Genomic DNA, 19,518 nt, shown 5'->3' on the forward strand with positions numbered 1-19,518 from the left:
TATTTATATATATATATAATCTCATCTATTTAAAAAAATGTGTTCTAAGAATATATATATATATATATATATATATATATATATATATATATATATATATATATATATATATATATATATATATATATATATATATAATATGCCATGCACAATAAATAAATAAATTAAATAAATTGAATTTGTTGCGTCCAAATGATCGCTCTAAATACTGACACGTCGTCACATAGGCTAAGTGTGGGTACGTGTAAAACAGGGCAGGTCTGATGTTCAAAACGCCAGCAGGAACTGCGGATTTAAAGTAGGATGTCTTAAACCCAGAGGACGAAATGAACACAACGGTGTGTGTGTGTACTCAGAAGTATGGCCGGAGAACTATAGAAGTGAATCTGTCGGAATATAAAATCGAGTGCAGAAACATTCATTTGAAAGGACAGGGGCAGCACGTGAGTGATGACAAACTTTGCTACTCCGATCTCAACAAGGAACTTTAACGCGACTATTTCAGAGTGTCATTTAAAAACGGAAGCTCTAATATTAATATATTCTGTGTCTAATCCTGTATGTCTGTGAGTGTAAAACCGCGGAAGTTTGCCAGGAGTTTAGTTTAGGTCATACGGAAGAAATTTTTGCCACGCAGTCGTTTCTGAGTTCGGGATGCTCTTCTGTGGTTACATTCACATACTCAGTGTTTGGCATTAACAGCATTCTCTAAAAAGTTTTCTGCTCTCATGTTGGCTATTTACAGTAGTCTCGAGGGTAATAAACGTCGTCTCTGTAAGTCCAGGTAAACCACAATCAAATCCCGTTTTTATTATCGCGATAACGTAAATAACCATTGTAACCATAGTGACCACAGTGAGTGGTTTCGTTTTAGTTCTGCTGGTAATTTCATGCAACGTTCGCGGATTCTCTGATGTTGTCAAAAGCTGATTACATTTTAGACCACTGCGTTTGTTCCTTAATGTAACTTAACATACTTAACATAAGTCATATCTCTGTTTATAATTTGTTTACGACTTTTTAATATTCAGGTAGTCATTTTCAAGAATGTGGATTCACTCTCTTTGAGAACCGAACTGAGCGTGAACTGAAAATACTTGAAAATAATTAATAGTACTAAAATAATGAAATTTAGGAAGTATTTAAGGGGCAGTGGGAGGGTCTTGGCTTTTGTGTTTATCGCGTCTGTAATATGGCTCCTTTTTGACATCGCAGCATTGCGGATATCTTTCATCAGTGATTTGAATCCGGATCTCAAACAGAGAGAGATTGAACTAAAACAGGGAAGGAGGAAAGACAATGTAAAGGATGTGCTCAAACAACCACTGCAAAATGTAAACATAGACACAAAGGAGTTTTTAAAAAACAGCAACCGCTTTGAACGGAAAGTTGATAAAGTTTACAGAAAGAGGCCAATGGCGAGGCCCACAAATCAAGTGGAGTTAAAACAAGACAAACGTTTGAATCCAATGTCTATGGCTGACAAGTCTTTTGTGAAACAAAATGAGGTAATTAACCAAAGTAAAGTGAATCTAATTGTGAATTCACTTGCGAAGGGAACAATTATTAGCATCCCTGAAAAAATAAACAAGACAAAAACAGTTATTAATGTCAAAGTGAAGAATATAACCACAAAGATAAACAAAATAAAGGCTGCTTTTAATGAACAGGCAGACGCAAATTTAGATATCAAAGCACATATACTTACTAAAGCACTGCCTACTGTCCAGGAGAAAATGCATCCTCCTGCATTTAAAGAAGACAGTGTGAAGAAAGTACATAATATTAATGGCACAGTAGTGATGCCAAATAATGAAGTACATGTAGATGCGGGTTTGCAAAGGAACTTGAGTAATGAATTGTTGAAACCAGCAGATGGTGATAAACCAAAGAACATTATTGAAAATTCAGAAAAACATGGCAATACTTTCAACAAAACAAAACCAGATATTATTCAAAAACCAAGTGAACTTAAGGATCAGAACCCAGCTGAGGAGGCATACAGAGTACCGCATTCTACAAGTGTTCAGGTGAGGAGGTCAGGAGGGCATCATAAGGTTATGGCCCTAGATGTGACAGACAGGCCCAGAGATCCCAGGGCAGTCGGACAGTTTGGCCAGCCTGCAAGAGTTCCCAGAGATAAAGAACTGGAGAGTCGAAGACGCTGGAGTGAAGGATTTTTTAATGTATTCCTGAGTGAACAGATACCACTAGACAGAGCCATCCCAGACACCAGACCTCAAATGTGAGTTTGAACCATAGATTATTTTTGCTGTAGTCCTGCAGCTAATGACACATTTTCTGTTATGGCAAGATATGTGTAACACCTCCATCTCCTTTGTCGTTTAGATGTTCGGAAAACATCGTTCATGATGACCTGCCCAGTACCAGTGTAATCTTCTGTTTTGTGGACGAAGTTTGGTCCACTCTGCTACGCTCGGTGCACAGTGTACTCAACAGGTCTCCTCCACACCTGCTCAAAGAGATCATTCTGGTGGACGACTGCAGCTCCAAAGGTTCGAGGGCTTTGCCTTCATTTTAAAGAAATTATTTAAAGGGGTCATATGATGCAATTCAAATTTTTCCTTTCTCTTTGGAGTGTTACATGGTCTTGGTGCATAAAGAAGACCTGTAATTTTGCAAAGACTAAAGACTCAAATCCAAAGAGATATTCTTTATAAACATTAAGGCTCATTCTAACACACCCCCACATCTCTACGTCACTGTGTGGGAAGATTTGCATAATGCATAATGATGTTCATGCAAAGAAAGAAGGCGTACCTTTTATTCTCGTTGTAGTATTGTTGTTGCCACCGCCATGTTGTATAGATGCTGTGTTTTTCACTGCGAAAGCAAAACTACTTTGTTTCACCTTCCAAAAGAAGATGATATCCGCTTTGTGATGCCTGGAGCCAATCCGTGCTGGTCGCTGAGGAAATACATCAACTTTGCCGGATCGGCTTTTACCGTGGACGAAGTGGAGTCCAGCCTGGGGTCATCACATGTGGTTGCCACAAACCCAATGGACGCTCCTTTGTAGAAACCGCCGTCCTCCGTTCAAGGCCGCGGTGTGTGACAATGTTTCGATGAGAGAGCGAAACTTCTTTGTTTGGCCTTCCAAAAGAGGACACGACTAGAACACAATGCACTGGATAGCTGGCCAATCAGAGCACGCCTCGCTTTTCAGGCCAATGAGCCTTTTAAAAATCAACATGTTTCAGAAGGTGGGGCATAGAGGAGAAATTTTTTTTATTTTTTTTTACCTTAAACCGCATAAACACATTTCATTAAACAAATGCACTAAAATAATGTTCTTTTTAGCGGCATCATATGACCCCTTTAATCAAGTGAGTTCATTGACAGGGTTTAATAGTTAAAAGCTTAAAGTGAAAGTGAAAAAGTGAATGTCGTGACATTTGCCAAGTATGGTAACCTATGGTAACACAGAGCAGTGGGAAGCTATTTTTTCCAGCACCTGGGGAGCAATTTGGGGGTTCAGTGCCTTACTTAAGGGCACTTCAGCTATGGGTATTGTGGGTGGAAGAGACATTTACATATAGTTTTAAAATTCAGTTTGGTTGATACAAACCAAATGAGCAGCACTAAATAATGAGGTAAATGTTGTCAGAGACAAGCTTATGTTTAACAGATATCCATATGGTAGGTGGTTAATTCTTCAATAATGTACTTCTTGGCCCACTCAAAATCTTGAAAAGTAAATCTTTTTCAAACTGTACTTGCTCAATCTATTAAAATACATAAGTCCTAAAATAAAAATAAAAGTATGGATTGTCATCATTCTTCAAGAGGATCTTGGGGACATTTGGAATACACATTGAATGTATTCTTGCATTGAAGTCAAGTTAAGTCACCTTTATTTATATAGTGCTTTAAATCAACTGAACAATATTAATTAGGAAAACAATGTCATTAATGCTAAATGACAGTTAAAGGCAATTCATCATTGAATTCAGTGATGTTATAATCCAGCTCTGTTCAGTTTAAATAGTATCTCTGCAATCATTTGTAATCAAGTCAGCAGTATCGCTGTAATTTAAGTGTCCTCAACTAAGCAAGCCAGAGTCAACAGCGGCAAGGAACTGAAACTCCATCGGTGACAGAATGGAGAAAAAAATCTTGGGAGAAACCAGGCTCAGTTGGGGGGCCAGTTCTCCTCTGACCAGACGAAACCAGAAGTTCAATTCCAGGCTGCAGCAAAGTCAGATTGTGCAGAAGAATCATCTGTTTCCTGTGGTCTAGTCATGGTGGTTATCTGAGACAAGGACTGAAACACAGTTAAATGTGTTTGGATGATCTGAGATGACCAAACACTGGAGAAGAGATCGTGGCAACCCCCCAGAAGACCTCAAACGATGCTTACCCTGGAACAACAAAGAAAACTTAATCGCAAAGTTTAATTGCAACATATAATCATTGCAGTTAATAGTGTTCACTGTCTGTTTGATAATAAACTGCATGATTCTTACTGTACATTTCTGCCATAGTCACCACTAATAACCTACTCCTAAATATAATGTGCAAAAAGCACTATACAAATTGTATCAAAATAATTGAATAGAACATAAATGCAAATGTTTTGAGAAGGTTTTTTTAATATTACAATTTGACACTGTATGCTGTTATGGTAAAGAATGGTATGGCATGGTAAAGGAAAGCACCGCTGATACCAAATATGAAGAAAGAAAGAAAGAAAGAAAGAAAGAAAGAAAGAAAGAAAGAAAGAAAGAAAGAAAGAAAGAAAGAAAGAAAGAAAATGAGTGGGGGGGGGGGTTATTTTTTTAATGGAAGTTAAAAAGTCTGAACAGTCTTTTTTATGCATTTTTGCATAAAAGAAAGAAAAGTACCTCTAATTGACAGACTTTTCTGTATTTTTGTTTCTCTATGACTAAAATGTATTTCTGCTTCTATTGTAGACTACTTGAAGGAGCAGTTGGATGTTTATATGTCTCAATTCCCTAAAGTACGAATCATCCGTCTGAAAGAGAGACAAGGCCTAATCAGAGCCAGAATCGCAGGGGCTGCCTCTGCTACTGGTACTGTACACTCACATTCGATTCAGTTCAGTGTAGTGGCAAGGTTTCAATCCATGGATCTGTGCTTAATTTAAGGCAGCAGCTATTTGCTAAATAAATTGCATAAATACCATATTTTCTTGGCGATGTATGCTTTTTACACTGTGCAAATAGCTATAGATTCTATTTATATTGTTGAAATTTAAGGATTTTCAGCTATTTATACAAATTTTTGCAAATAGACCTCAGTATTGTAGTACATTAGAAAACAGTTTGCAATAATAACTTGCTGAGTCTATTTTTAATTCAAATTATTAAATGGATGCCACCTTACTGGGACAAAAAAGCCCTCCTACCTAAAAAAGTTTGCCGAAAGGCGTATTCGAACCTGGGTCCACTGTGTCAAAATGACACTCCTTTAATTGAATCTGTTTGGAATACATAGAATGGACATCTGTTATCTTGCATCTCTGTTGTATAATATGCATATTGTTTTAGTGTATGGCCATATTGGTTGTTTCAGCATATGTTGTTTTATCTGCAGGTGAAGTGTTGACATTCCTGGACTCTCACGTTGAGTGTAATGTGGGTTGGCTGGAGCCACTGTTAGAAAGAGTTTACCTGGACCGCAAAAAAGTGGTCTGTCCTGTTATTGAGGTCATCAGTGATAAGGACATGAGGTAATGAAGTATATTCAGTCATGCAATTAAATAAATGCTGTGCTCCCCATTTTGTACATGGCACATTACTATAGCGCATATCCATGTCCCTGTGAGACTAAATTTGCCCTTTCTGGTGTATCATTCCTCCACTGCTGCACTGATTTGTTGAAATTCATGCACTAAAATGTATTAATTTATTTTTTGTCTACGCAGTTACATGCTTGTTGATAACTTCCAAAGAGGCATTTTCAGATGGCCGCTGGTGTTTGGCTGGAGTGCACTACCAGAGGAATATATTAGAAAGAATCAAATCAAGGATTCAGACCCCATTAGGTAACGTCATCAAAATGGCATACACATGTATGTATATATATATATATATATATATATATATACTGATTGATTTAGTTGTACTTTTTGCAGGTTACCAAAGCTGACAAGTGTTTTTTTATGCTGTATTTTAGAGAGTGTTATACAAAAGCTGCATTTACACACTAGCACTGACTTTTGTTGAGGTCCCTAGTGGGCATTTTCATGTTGACAGTGAAATACAAACATTCTGGAGGCAAAAGACTATATATAATATATAAATATAAATTGCATCCATACATGAAAACAAAAATTAATGATGAAGGCAAGGATTAGCCTCTCCTCCATCTTTCCGTCACTGCTGAGCTTAGTGGAGAACGATCATAGGGAGTGCTGTGTTCTTTCTATTGGCTGTCGCTCCCAAAAGTAACTCTTCATTTGCATAAAGTTGAAGGTTTCTGAACTTTGTCGTGTCGCTGGACACGCCCTATCCATCGCCATCATCCACTGTGAATTGAAATGAATGGGATTGCACCGTTTTGTCGTTGTTTGTCTCTTGTACTGTGAATGGGGCTAAACAGTTGAATATTAAGTGTTAGCGGTGTTAGGGTTAGAATAAGTTGATGTACTTGCAAAATTACTTCGAGTCAGTAGCATGTCTGTTGGGCGACAGTCACAATAAAGAGTTAACCGATATAAAACTATTTATTAGTCTTTATTTAGTCTACTAATACTCTAATGAGAGTTAGTTGAAATGTAGGTGCAACATTACTTAATGTCAACAGAATGTTCGGTAAAACTTTAGAATAAGGTTCCATTAGTTAATGTTAGTTCATTAACACATTAATACATTTATTAATTAACATGAACAAACAATGAATAATACATTTATTACTGTATTTATTAATCTTCGTTAATGTTAGTTAATGCAAATACAGTTATTCATTGTTAGTTCATGGTAATTCACAGTGCATTAACTAATGTTAACAAGTTTGATTTAAATAATGCATTAGTAAATGTTGAAATTAACATGAACTAAGACTTATAAATGCTGTAGAGGGATTGTTCTTGCTTCGTTCATGTTAACGAAAGTAGTTAACTAACATTAACTAATGGAACCTTATTCTAAAGTGTTACCGAATGTTCAAAAGGAACCATTGAAAATAAGTGTTACTGAAGTTTCTCCAATTTTATTTGAATAAACAAACAAACAGCCATCAGCAGCCAATCAAAATGAATCACCTTATTACATAAAATTTGAATGACAGACCATCACAAAATTTGGCAGGTTAAAGAAAAATGTAGCTTCCTTCAAAACAGCCGGTAAAAGAGTCGAGATATCGTGCGTCATCACTACGACACGGCATTAGATCTGGCTTTTGTTCACACACGCTCGTCCCGGGTTGAAACCGGCAATGTTACTAGGTCCCCGACCCAGGTACAATGCCGAAATCGATCCCGGGACGTGTTTGCTTTCACACAGAAGGCAACCTGGAAATGTTCCGGCAACATGCCGGGTCCGACGTGCAGTGTGAAAGGAGCAGAACATGGGATGTGGATTCATGTAACAGGATTCATGTAACAGGGATCCTGTGATTAAAAAAGATTATATGGCACAACAAACAGAAGTATGCATTGCATTTGTCACTGGTCACAGGTTTGATGTGATCAGATCGAACCAAATACAGGAATTAAAATGTTCATTGTTGTTACTGAAATGGACAACATACAAAGAAACTGAAATCAAATTAATTACATGATATATCAATTAAAATGTTTGTACTTAGGGAAGAATGAGAAATACTAATTTATATCTCAAACTTGGTAAGATAAAGACTAAGTGATTAGGTAAACCCAAACTAAACAGATTTGATCCTGTGTGTGAAAATCAAAGGGTTTTATACATGTGTCTATATTTAGCAGAGGCTATGTGTCTGTGTGATCATGCTCCAAACAAAGACAAGGAAGTTTTACAATTGTGATGCAAATTTAGTCCTGTAGTAACAGTGAGCCAGCTTGGCTCAAAGTGCTTCCATACCAATGTTTTGTTAAGGGCATGATGACATGCACAATTCTGAGGTATTAGATTTTGTTGTGAGGAAAGCATTTTCATTGTTAAGACAATTGTGAATCACATTGTGGCCACATAGCAATTCTATGCTCCTGTACATGGCTTAACTGCAGCTATATGGAAAATAGCAGAGCGTACCACTCAGGAGACAAACAAACTTAGCATAGACACACATGCAACTTGAAATTGCTAGACAATTCCAGTATTACAGTTATTCCAATTTCAAACAAGACACATGGTCTAAAATGCACCTAGCATCTACAACCTAAGTGTTTCACACACTTACAGTAAAGCATTCATGTATTTTAAAAGAATAAACTCAACTAGTCTTTGTGCACATGTAGTTACACAAACAACTGTACTGTGTGATCTATGTGCACAATGTCTTAAACACTATTACAAATTCGAAAATACAAACAGGATTATTGAAATATTAAACACATTGCTATTAAGCTGCTAACCCACTAGCAAGTGAAGTCAGTAGCTGAAGGCCTTGCATGAACAATGCAGTCAACTCCGTAAGAGTTTTACCTGCAAATGAGCATTGATATCCACCTTTAGAAAGTGGTTTCCTATCTTTCTGAAAATAAGGTGGAGGTCTACCCCTACCCATTGACCAGCATTTTTCCTCTGTATGGCCTATTTTGTGACAGGAACTACAAAACCTGCTATCTTTGACACAGGGTTGTGTGCTGTGTTCTCCTGAAGTTTGAGGATTTTCTGAATCCTCTTAATAACTGAAATCAGCACACTTTCTTGAGCAGTAGCACATGCTTCCTCTGAACTAAAAGTTCTAGAATCATCACAGCAAGTCTCTTCCAAGAAGTGAACATGCTTTTTAGCCCCATCACTGTTAAGCGTTTTGGGAGATATGAACTCTTGTGCATTTAGCTTAGCCTTAAGATCTGCAATGGTGGCCTTGTGATTTTTACATTTATCACTTCAGAGCTTACTGTTCAGCTAGTAATTTATCTAGCTGTGACTGAAGATCCCAAATCCTCTGACAATTGTATTTCTGCATTTTTATAATGCAGTTCTTTACAATTAGCATCTATACTTGAAGACATGTGTCAATAAATCGTAGCCGAGTACAGCTTATAAAGTTTAAAGCCTCTGTTATTTCACCATGTTTTGATTTATTTTGATGTTTAACAATTATGTCCCACCAATTGAACATTTCATCATCTGAAGATCTAGTATCTATATAATCCTTCTTGAGTTTGCACAAGGTAGGCTCCTTTTTGCTCCATTGAGCAAACAATGAGTCACTTTCTTTAGAGGTTTTCCTTTCTATCCCTGAGGAGATAATTTGTATGTTGTCAGACTGAACAGTAATCTATAAGGTTTCGGCACCAATCTGTAAGAGTGGTTTGCCTACAGTGGTTCAGGCTGTAGGATTGCCGAAGGACTAAAGAAACATTATCAGCACGATGTTATAAAACTCTCTTTCAATTCCATCATTTAATCATGTTTTTATTTATTGGCATGAAGTGTTCCACCATTTTGAATTAATAAAATAAATGGTATCCACCATCTGGAGATGCCCCTGACAAAAAGTTGTCAAAACAAAGTGTAGTTTGCATTAGTGTATATATATAACTAATGTTAACTAACAATAAACAATACAGAGGGTAACTAAAGTATTAGTCCTTTTTTCAATATAAGGTGACATTAATGAAGGCTGTAATACTAATATTGTCCACCAGAGGGAGGCATAGGATAATAATTATTTTTAGGTCTTAGAGATTCAAATATAAAACGGTTAAGCAAATATTATATAATAATGTTATTTTATATAGTTTGAAAGAGTTTAATATAGTCAGTTTGCAAAAAAAAAAAAAATCTTCAGAAAGCTTACAGATCATTTTATTTCCTAATGAAATTAAAATGATTTGTCTATATTAATTTAAAACTATAATACTTCTGTAAAGAGACACTTTAAGAAAAGAGACCGGTCCACTGTATCATTGTTGTATGAGTCGTTGGTGCTTGGATCCTGATAATTGCTGCTGGCAGATATTTTTAATTGTGTGATTATCAGTCATTTTTAAATGTAGATATTGTGCACCTTTTCTCTTTGCTGTGAACCATTGATTGATATGAAAAGCAGAAAAAATCAGGGCTGTAACCACCATAGACATTGACACTGATCTCACTAATTTCAAAGGGCTAAATTGTCTCCCCCAACATTTGATATTTGTACAATGATATACTGTGCTCAATTATTCAGCTCTGTTTGAAACTACTATATATAAACCTTTTGACATCCTAACAACAGTGTACTTATAGGTCTAAATATAGGTTATAATATGTTTGTTGTAATATGTAATAAAATATCTAAATCCAAAGTGCAGTTCAAGGTGACAGGTTTTTTGTTGTTGTTGTTGTTGTTGCACAGGTGTCCTGTTATGGCAGGGGGTCTTTTCTCTATTGACAAGAGCTATTTCTATGAACTGGGGGCATATGATCCAGGCCTGGATGTATGGGGTGGAGAAAATATGGAAATCTCTTTTAAGGTAAATAACCCAAATGTTTATTTGCAGGGTCAAATAATCTTTAACCAGCAATTTCAAGGGATCATACATTTTTTTTTACTTTTATAAAACCATTAGTACATTGTACTATGAATAAACATTTTAACGATTCAGGGTACACACTGTTAGGATGGTGTGTGAAAGAATATGCGAGTCAAAAGCAGACCACTTTTAAGCTTTTCTTCAGTAAATCAAGCTTACGTGCATTTAGGGCAAACAGCATAACATCTCACTTTTTTGTTAATAGTTTATGTATCCTAAATTAACATTTAATATGAGTCCTTTTAAAAGTTTGAGCCATTATGAAATAATTGTGTACAGTGGCAAAAGGTAATGTGATATTTGTGTTGTAGATCTGGATGTGTGGAGGTGAGATTGAAATCATCCCCTGCTCACGTGTCGGCCACATCTTCCGTGGTGATAACCCTTACAAGTTCCCTAAAGATCGTGTGAAGACAGTCGAGAGAAACCTGGCCAGGGTTGCAGAGGTGTGGCTGGATGACTATAAAGAGCTGTTTTATGGCCATGGCTACCATCATCTGCTGGACAAACGTGTGACTGATATAGGAAACCTGACAGAACAGATTGAGCTGAGAAAAAAACTACAGTGTAAAAGCTTTAAATGGTACTTGGAGAATGTCTACCCAGACCTTGACGCCCCTCTGGTCAAAGCAGAAGGGCTGGTAGGTAGAAAATAAATAAACTTTTCACCACTGTAATTTACACAACTAATTATTCTGTTACTAATCTTACAAACATATTTTTTTTCTATAGATTTTCAATGTTGGAACCAGAAAATGTTTGGTGTTTGAAAAAGACATTTTATTTTTTGATAAGTGTGATCTCACAAATAAGGTAAATCCAAGTCAGAAATATCATGTACATGTATATTCCGCTCTGCTGCATTCATTAAAAACACTGCATCATAAAAATTGTTTCTGTTTTCTCATGTCTCGCAGAGTCAACACTTCAGCTACACCTGGTTAAGGATGGTTCGACAGAACACTTCCTGTTTGGCTCCTCAGGAAAAACAGATTATCATGGAACCGTGTGACAGCACAAAGCCACATCTCCGCTGGATGCACAAGTCTGGTAAAGGTTTGGTAAGTATAGCACAAAATCTAATCTCTAGGCATAGTAAAACTGATAAATTAAACAATAGATGATGTAAATGGTGGGACAGGAAATATTAAATAACACAAAAATGATTTTTACAAATATTTTATCAGAAATGTGATCATTTGCTTCTCTTTTAGTTATGGTTCATGTTAGTGTTAAGCTTAATTTAAATGAAGGACACTGATCTGAAACTGTCAATGTATACGTTACATTTACATTTAGCAGATGTTTTTATTCGGTAACACTTTAGTATAGGGTCCAATTCTCACTAATCACTAGTTGCTTAATAGCATGCCTATTATTAACATATTAGCTGTTTATTAGTGCTTATAAAGTACATATAATGCATGACATCCATAATCCTACCCAATACCCTAAACTGAACAACTACCTTATAAACTAATAATAAGCGGCAAATTAGTTAATTGAGGCCTTTTATTCAAAGCAACTTACAAATGAGGACGATGGAAGCAATCAAAATTAACAAAATATCAATGATATGCAAGTGCCATAACAAGTCTCAGTTATCTTAATGCAGTATAACAGTAAGAATAGAAAAAGAATAGAGCAAGCTAGTGTTTGAGGTATTTTGTTGGTTTTGTTAATTGTATAATAAATAAAAAGAAAACAAATAGATATAATACAAAAAGATTAGAAAAGCTAGTGTTAGTTGTTTTTTTTCTTTGTTATTTTTTTTTTACTTCCTTGAGCTGTAAACTCTAATCATCAAAATTAAAAACAAGAAACACATTTTACAATGTATTAAAGTGTCCTTTTTGAAATGTTACCAAAAATAAAAAAATAAAAATCTTTCTCACGATATTCTAATTTGTTTTTAGATGCACCTGTATATAAGTTTCTGCATTATTCATAAGATGTAGTTGGATCTTTATTTAACTCACAATTATAAGTTAAGGTTATGCCACAGCATCTAAAATTGGCTTAAAACCAGTGCTCAGGAAAAATGCACATTCAGCCACTCTTTATTTGGTATAACTTGTGTTATTTTTGGCCTCGTCATGTTGCATCACAAAGCCTCTCCGAAGCGTATTAACTCCTGACATTCTCCTGTAAAATGTATTGATACTCTTTATAAGAGGGAGGTTCGAAGATGATCAGATACTGTCGCATTTCAGACTGTAAGCAATGCTGAACCTACTTTCCGTCAAAGTTATTCCAGTAAACCCACTTGCCAGCTTCGTGGAACTATGTAGGTCTGGGTTATGAAGGGAGTATGGTTGCAAAGATTACATTTAATGGAAAGGATCCACCAGGAGTGGAGCATGCATCTTAATTAGACTCAACATGGGTAGCCTCGCCCAACTAGGACACGGAAAGGACTGACAGATTGAAAGTTAATTCTTGGTTCTGTGGGTGGTGGTGCATGGCCCTAACCCACTGAGGGATTGGCGTGGTAGTTTCAGTTTTCCTGCATCTCCCTCCTAGGCCCACCACATAAGTGCTTAAGACCCTTATGCAGCAAAGCAGTGTTAAACCATGATACTCCCTCCAGGTTTTGGAATTGCAGGGTTGATGCACTTTTTCCTTTAAACAAAACATTGTGCAATTTTGACAAAATTGATAACTTTTTCCTCATCTGCCCATGGAATATTTTCTCAGAAGTGTTGTGGAACATCCATGTGGTCTTGGGCAAACGGAAGACATGCTTCAATTCGTTTTGTTTTTTTTTTGTTTGTTTTTTCTGAACATGACTGAACAGCATTATTCACCATCTTTCTGATAGTAGATTACATAAAAAAAGAGTTTTGCTTATTGTAGAGTTTTCAGGGGGTCTTTTGTTGTAGCAACAGTCCAGAATTTTTACATTTGTAGACATGGTCACTTGAAGATTCTTGAATACCCAGGTATTTAGCAATGCTTTCCTAAAGCCTTTCCCATCTTCATGTATTTGCATTTTAAGCTATTTAGATCAAGACATGGTTCACACTAAATAAGAAGACCAGATTGTCAGTAGCCAGGCTTTGTGTTTCTTTATTTAAAGAGCAGTGCACCTGTGCAACCCATATTTTCAGTTTCATTTACTGACTAGCTTGACTTAGCTTTTGAAGAAGTCATAACAGAGTATTACTTACTTTTTTCTTCCTGCTCTGTTATTGATCACTAAATGTCTCAGATAAAAATGTATAAATAAATAAAAAAATTGTGTTATTGGTTAATCAGGTTGTTTGTCTTTATCCGTAACTTAGATGAAAGTCAGACCAAATTTTATGATCAAAATATGCTAAAGAAAATAAATATAATAATCCCATAATAATAATCCCTTTATATTAGATGGCTTTAACTACTATTTACTTAGGCTACTATACATTAAAAAAAGGTAAAATGAGGTAAAAAAAAAACATTTACTGTTAGTGAGGTGTGATGGGGTAAGGTTAGGGAAAGATTTGGTGGTATTGGTTGGTTTAAAGGGATACTCCAAACCAAAGTGAAAATGTTGTCATTAATCACTAAACCCCCATGTTGTTCCAAACCCATAATAAAACGTTGTTTGTCTCCAGAACTCAATTTAAGATATTTTGGATGCAAACCGGGAGGCCTGTGACTGTCCCATAGACTGCCAAGTATATAACACTGTCAAGGTAGAGAAAAATATGAAAGACATCATCAGAGTAGTCCATTTGCCATCAGTGGTTCAACCATAACATTATGAAGCAATGAGAATACTTTTTGTATGCAAAGAAAACAAAAATAACAACTTTATTCTATGGAATCAGCTTAAATGGGCAATATGAGTAATTAATTATAACAACTTATAATTAATTATAAATATTTAGAAGATCCACTGAAAGTATTTACCTGGCATCTCTGTGTCAACTGAATGTGTAAGAACATTAATTTCCTGGCTAAGGAAAATAACTTTCTTACTGTACAATATTATTACGAGCTTGTAGCAAAAATCTGCATGATTAGGGACTCCAGTTATGAGCAAACAATTAACGACCTCAAGTTTGATACAAGTAAGATTTCATTAGCTACATAATCAGTTAAACTAGTCTAACAGACACGCACACACACACACAGGTACGCATACAGTGGGCATATGAAAAAGGGTTAAAGTTTAAGCAGTAAAGAGAAGAGAAAAACATGAAGCTATGATACGATTAGATTTTCAGCAGATCTACAGCCTTAAGGAAACATCAGTTTCTTAGTTCAAACACACCTTTGTAAAAGATGCAAATGATACGTAATGTATCAATTAATAAGGCTAAGTTTGATACCCACATATCTCGCACGTTTGAAGGAGAGTCCTGATGCACTCTGGGGCTCAAAGTAGGTTGATTGAAGTTAGGTGATGAGAAGGAAACATTCTAAGTCAGAGGATCTTGATAAATGGAAAGTCAAGGCCGAAGGCCTGGCAAGAACTTAGGGTGTCCTTAGAAGCGTTCTAGCTCACATCCTCGTTTTCTTTCCATCCTTATTCAACGGATCTAACAGAACTGCAGACTGCCTGAGCGACGTGTTGGGGCCCACTGGGCACGCCTGCACCAGCTCAGGCTCTCCACACAGACACAGAAGACTTGGCAGAAGAAGAAGAACAAGAAAACATAGGCGGTACTGTTGGCTGAGCCTTTTTAAGTCTGAGAAGGTTCACGCCTCTCAGGATGGGCTTGTCCAGTGAGAAAGGCTGAAATTCCAAGTGGGAGGTTGGAAATACCGGGGTGTTTTACGACCGTTTGTCTGAGAGCATGGCAGTTTGCAGATGTAACTGGATCAGAAGTTGATATACAAACTAGTAAAGATTCTTAGAACACTAATATGTTGCATAGGTATCAACATATAATATACACTGTTTGATAGAGACCAAACATGGTACAAGTGAGGTGATATTAACTAGTGATCTATCATAAGCATGCATAAAAAATTCAAATTCAACAGACAATATACAATTCAATCGGGACCACTTCTGTCAGGTATATTTTATGAAAATTATATTGCATACAGTTAGTGTTGGCGGTATGGTTATGTTCTGGGCAACACTCCACCAACCATATGCCAAAACTCTCCAACACAACTGATTCAATTTGAATGGCCAGCAATGAGAAATATTGCTTGATACTATATTTATGGGGGAAGCATCACCCAAACTCGGAAAGTAAGCATAAAACAAGCATGTTGCTTTAGCTGCTAATGAAAATATTTGAATGTATGGGGGAAGCATACACCCCTAGCAGCGATTTTCGGCAAAGATATCTCCATTCATCCAAATTGGCCATATTTAGCATGAAAATCCATCTCTTTAACACTGAACAACTCTGAATCCATGAAACACCATTGTAGCCCCCCTTTAAACAAATCTGTGATACATACAACCCCTTCCTGCAGCACGAGAAGCATGTAATGTACATAAGCTGTTTTTTTTTTTGTTTGTTTTTTTTATGTCAGAATACAATTTATTTCATAGCTTAGGCTGCGGCTATTTCCCCTTGCTGAATTGAGGTGTCAAGTAACGAAGTACAAATACTTTGTTACCTTACTTAAGTAGAAATTTGGGGTATCTATACTTGAGTAATTATTTTTCAGCTGACTTTTTACTTCTACTCCTTACATTTTCACGCAAGTATCTGTACTTTCTACTCCTTACATTTTAAAAATAGCTTATTTACTGCCATTTCATTTCGGCTTGTTTTCATTCCGGCTTGTCATTATAAAAAAAAAAAAGAAAAAAAAGAAAACTTTTCCAGATAAATCGTGCAATCCGGATGGAGTGAATTTGATTGTGGTTGGACGAGAAGTATAAACATATAGCCTACCATTCTGACACCCTATCGGTTTGTATGCGATCCATCGTACCTGCACATGACACAAATCACATCACACTCCTGCAAGGACATAGCCAGTGTTGGGTTAGTTTATCAAAAAATACATTTCTTAAAAGTAGGGTTGGGTATGGAACCGGTATGCACCGAACCGAATAAGGACGCAAATTTCAGTGTCTTTAAAATGCCTGAGCGATTGATTGAAATGTATTTCCTGGTTCTCCGATATGTACACAAGAAGCACGGGCGTCGCTAGGCTTTTTTAGCGGGGCTATAGCTTTTAGCTCCATAAACTGCACACAAATTCGCCATCGCCTCAGAGTCAGTCCCCTTAAATTTCATATGAAACTGGTGTCAGACCGGTCTCCTCTCCGTCTTTCAGTGTGTTCTTCATCAGACTGTTTACAAAAGGTCACGAGGGAGCAGTCGGTTTCTCGTCTACTGTAAAGTTTTCGCTGTTCACCGCTCATCACACCACAGCTGTTTCCTCCAGCGAAAATCTAGCCCTTAACACATTTGAATGAACACATAGTTTAATTACACTTATTTAAATATGCTTAATTTATTCATACGTACTTTATACATACACTAGCTACTGTGCAAAAGTCTTAGGCACGTTAGTATTTTCACTTAAAAGTTATTTCTATATTTGGCTGTAGTGTGTCAGTAGAAAATATCAGTTTACATTTTCAAAGATTCATTTTGCCGTTGTCAGACCGCTTGTGCATTCAAAATCGCACTAGATTATTATTAAAATTAATGGCAAACTGATATTTCCTACTGACACAATACAGCAAAATATATAAATAACTTGTTAAAAACCTTTTTTTGGGGTGAAAATACTAATGTGTCTAAGACTTTTGCACAGTACTGTAGTTTACAAATGACATTGTTGCTACTTTATAAAGAATGACCATACAGTAATTCACAGAACCACTTAAAGACTATGACAGACAGCACTTCTTAATCAAAACTTATCAGTCATAACTAAATATCAGAGTGAGTGACAGAGATACAGTAGAAACATTATGTGTGGTTTTGTATTAAATAATGACCCAGATTGTGAAATACATTTATTAGCCTTAGAGTAAGGGAAGCACAACTTGGGAAATGAGAGCATCCAAGGTAAAGGCTATGAATTTATTTTAAATATTTGTAATGTTCTTTAATGTTATCCAATGTTTTTTATTTTTATTTTTTTGTGGCCCTTTTTGTTTTAAATCAAAATCGAAATGGCACTGGACCCTACTTCAAAGTTATTATTTCTCACTACTGGCTCATTTACCAAATGGGTGATTTCTCTTCGTCCTCCACAAATTAAGCTATTGTAGGTAGTTCGGTAGCAAGACATTTTAATAAATTAGCGTTTGCAATTGACAATGTTGTGATAAGTAGGCTATAACAACTTGTTAGCCCCCCCACCCCCCACTGGACATAGCACATGTATGTAGCGAATACAGGAAGCTATCAATCAAGAAGGTAGTTTCATTTTTAGTTTTTGATTAATCGCTTGGATTAATCATTCATTTTGCCAGCACTATAAAATATATAGACAACCATACAATTTTGCTTCATAATGTTACGGTTGAACCACTAGTGGCAGATGGACAATTCTGATGATGTCTTTCATACTTTTCTGTACCTTGACAGTGTAATTTGGGACAGTCTATGGGACAGTCACAAGCCTCCTTGTTTTCATCCAAAATATCTTAAATTGTGTTCTGAAGACGAACAGAGATTTAATGGGTTTGCAACGTCATTTTGGGGTGGAGTATCCCTTCAAGGGTGGATTAAAATGTAAGGGATGGGAAAAACATATAAATAAAAATGTAATTACAGAAATTAATTACAGATGTAATTGCATGCATGTATTTTTTAAATATAAGGACAATGTAAAAAATATATGCTGTATTAAACAATAAATGCATTGTATCAAATAATTAATTGAAATGTAGATACTGTAGAAGTTAAGTGTTAACAAACTTACCATTTCATATATATATATATATAAGCATGCCCCAAATTACCGTGTTTCTCTTTTTTACCACATAATAAATATATGAAGGACGTGTTATGAAGAAAATGAAATCACTTTCCACTAAAAGATTTAGTTATTATAATCTATTGGCACTGCACAGTGATACACACAGTACAGCTGTGGTGCTTAAATATGTTTCAGTGGTATATTTTAACATTGATCATTCAAGGTTTTATATGAAAAGTATGAGGTTCTCTTATAAATCATATTGTGTGCAGCTGCATTCTTGATTTCATATATCAAGATAGGAACTGTGCTTAGTTTAAATGTGTAAACATTGTTTGACCAAATTCTACCATCTGTTTCTATGTCTAGACAGAGCATGTGATGATGGAGGGTCATTCCCAACCCATTTGCCTGGAAGCTGGAGTTAAAGCTGACAGCATCTTCCTTAAGGACTGTGATACTGTCAATACTTTTCAGAAATGGCAGTTTACACACTACTATGCTGAGTGAGATGCTCAAGAATATCTCTCACCTATTGCCCATAACAACTTTCACCTCTGTACATAGATTTGTAATTTAGTTTTTGTTGTTGTTTTTGTTTTTTAATAGCATATGTGTGGTTTGATGAGAGTCCACTTAATGCACTTTGTGCAATACAGATATGGTTTTTGACATTCTGAATCATTATGGTTCACATTAGGGAAACAGGTCTTTTTTTTTGTTAATAAAGGTTATTTGTATTTTATGATTTGATTGGAAAATAATGCTATGGATAAGAAATGATACACAGGATTTCTACAACAAAAAATAAATAAATAAATAAACATTTCGAAGTACCCTTATGATATTTTCACAATAAAGTTATTGCTGCTTGTATACACAAGGATTTCATTTTTATATCTTGTTCAGGTCATTATGAAATGAGCAACTATACTATCATATTGTGACATATTTGCAAGTGAAGAAACAATTTATATTGTATTATGGAAAGTGAGTGATGTTGTCTCACTCTCATAAAAAAAAAAAAA

At 35.8% G+C, this 19,518-nt stretch overlaps 1 protein-coding gene across 1 annotated transcript; it reads left to right on the forward strand.

Moving 5' to 3' along the window:
• The first annotated feature begins 234 nt into the window (after window positions 1-234).
• Window positions 235-19,314, forward strand: LOC127964627 (polypeptide N-acetylgalactosaminyltransferase 5). Its single transcript, XM_052564889.1, has 10 exons — window positions 235-2,245; window positions 2,350-2,516; window positions 4,935-5,054; window positions 5,578-5,713; window positions 5,909-6,028; window positions 10,474-10,591; window positions 10,963-11,292; window positions 11,384-11,464; window positions 11,569-11,712; window positions 18,860-19,314. Exons 1-10 carry the CDS (start codon window positions 1,125-1,127, stop codon window positions 18,998-19,000), a joined length of 2,478 nt encoding a protein of 825 aa, XP_052420849.1. The 5' UTR covers window positions 235-1,124; the 3' UTR covers window positions 19,001-19,314.
• The last annotated feature ends 204 nt before the right edge of the window (window positions 19,315-19,518 follow it).

The sequence above is a fragment of the Carassius gibelio genome, chromosome B9 (genome assembly GCF_023724105.1).
Source record: "Carassius gibelio isolate Cgi1373 ecotype wild population from Czech Republic chromosome B9, carGib1.2-hapl.c, whole genome shotgun sequence".
NCBI lineage: Eukaryota > Metazoa > Chordata > Actinopteri > Cypriniformes > Cyprinidae > Carassius > Carassius gibelio.